Source organism: Phialemonium atrogriseum (assembly GCF_030411735.1).
Source record: "Phialemonium atrogriseum strain 8032-3 unplaced genomic scaffold QBC33scaffold_77, whole genome shotgun sequence".
Classification (NCBI taxonomy): domain Eukaryota; kingdom Fungi; phylum Ascomycota; class Sordariomycetes; order Cephalothecales; family Cephalothecaceae; genus Phialemonium; species Phialemonium atrogriseum.
Window position 1 is genome coordinate 1,375 of NW_026848214.1, and position 1,242 is coordinate 2,616.

At 51.5% G+C, this 1,242-nt stretch overlaps 1 protein-coding gene across 1 annotated transcript; it reads left to right on the forward strand.

Annotated features, from left to right (window-relative positions):
- Positions 1-303: 303 nt before the first annotated feature.
- QBC33DRAFT_463074 (uncharacterized protein) lies at positions 304-768 on the forward strand (the record flags this gene model as incomplete). The annotated part of the gene is made up of 1 exon (XM_060425112.1): positions 304-768. A coding segment is annotated over one exon (465 nt), but the record flags the coding sequence as incomplete, so codon positions are not given.
- Positions 769-1,242: the final 474 nt, after the last annotated feature.

A 1,242-nucleotide genomic window follows, 5' to 3' on the forward strand; every position in this document is an offset into this window, starting at 1 on the left:
CAAGCGCCACTCTATTAAAGGTCTAGATCTCAGCCTTCGTCCGCCGTCTGTCCCTAACAGCCACCCTGCCAGGCTTGCCTGCTGCGTCTAGAGAGCAAAGGCAATGATATCTACAACTCTTTGCACGCCTTTCCAAACAACAGGCTGGTTTTCTGACGCTAACAAAGCGTGCGTTGTCGGTCGCCACGGCTAGCGAAAGGACTTTGTAGCCATGCACGCTAAACGTCTAGATCAGGCGGCTGGCGGAAGGAGTTCCCGCGGGACACCTTCTAGGACGATCTTGCCTGGCTCGACCCAACATAGGCTGCCTTCCTAGCAGAAGCTGTGGCCTTGGGAGCCTTGGATACCAACGATCCTCGTGACAAGAGGCAGCACAGCATTTGGTCAAACCCAGATAGAGATGTCAATCTGCCCAACGCACCATACACGACGTTCCAGTACCTAGCTTGCCCAAGCGGTCTGGCTAATCCACCAGTCCTCCCAGACAGGAGCAAGGCAGTCGTTGAGGTCGACCATGAAGGATCGTGGAAGCTGTCCAGCTCCACGGGGATCCTCAAGCCGACTGTTATCATGTTCAGCAAGAGCATCCCAAGCAGCATCAAGAATGCGGCTAAAGAGGCAATCGACAGCGTAGAGTTGCAGCTGCTCTGGCATGTCTTGGTGAGGTTTGAAGCCACAAGCCCGTCAAGTTTAGACGTCAGCGTCGATTCGCAAGCCCTAAGAAGGGTCCTGTGCTGTTCGACAGGCCACTGGGGCTTAACAGGCTAGCTATAGCGTAGTTTCCCGTTCAAGGCTTGGGAAGCTTATATATTGGCTGTCAATAGCTTGTGCTTGTGTACAAGCTGTTTGTCAAGATCATTGACTTTGTCTATGTGTCCTATCAACGCTACTACATATGCCCGATGTATCGCAGCCGTCAACATGTCAGATCCCGCCCAAGGTCACGTCACTGAACAGGGGTATGGCATATAAATATTCCTTTCCATCCGCGCCTGCCGTGTATATATCTATCTCTTGAACATGCGTTGCCGGTGCGGATACTCCCTCGTCTTAGCGTCCCTATCATTGTCCCATTCCTAACCGTAGTAACCACGCTGTGGAACCTTCTAGTTGTCAAGGACTGCATTAGCGACCTTCAAAAGGTTAAGTTGTGACCAAAGAGGTAGGTTGTGGAAGCAAAGTATTCAACTAGTGAAAGTACTGCTGTAAGCAGTAGAAAGGCAGGAAGTAAGGTAGGCAAGT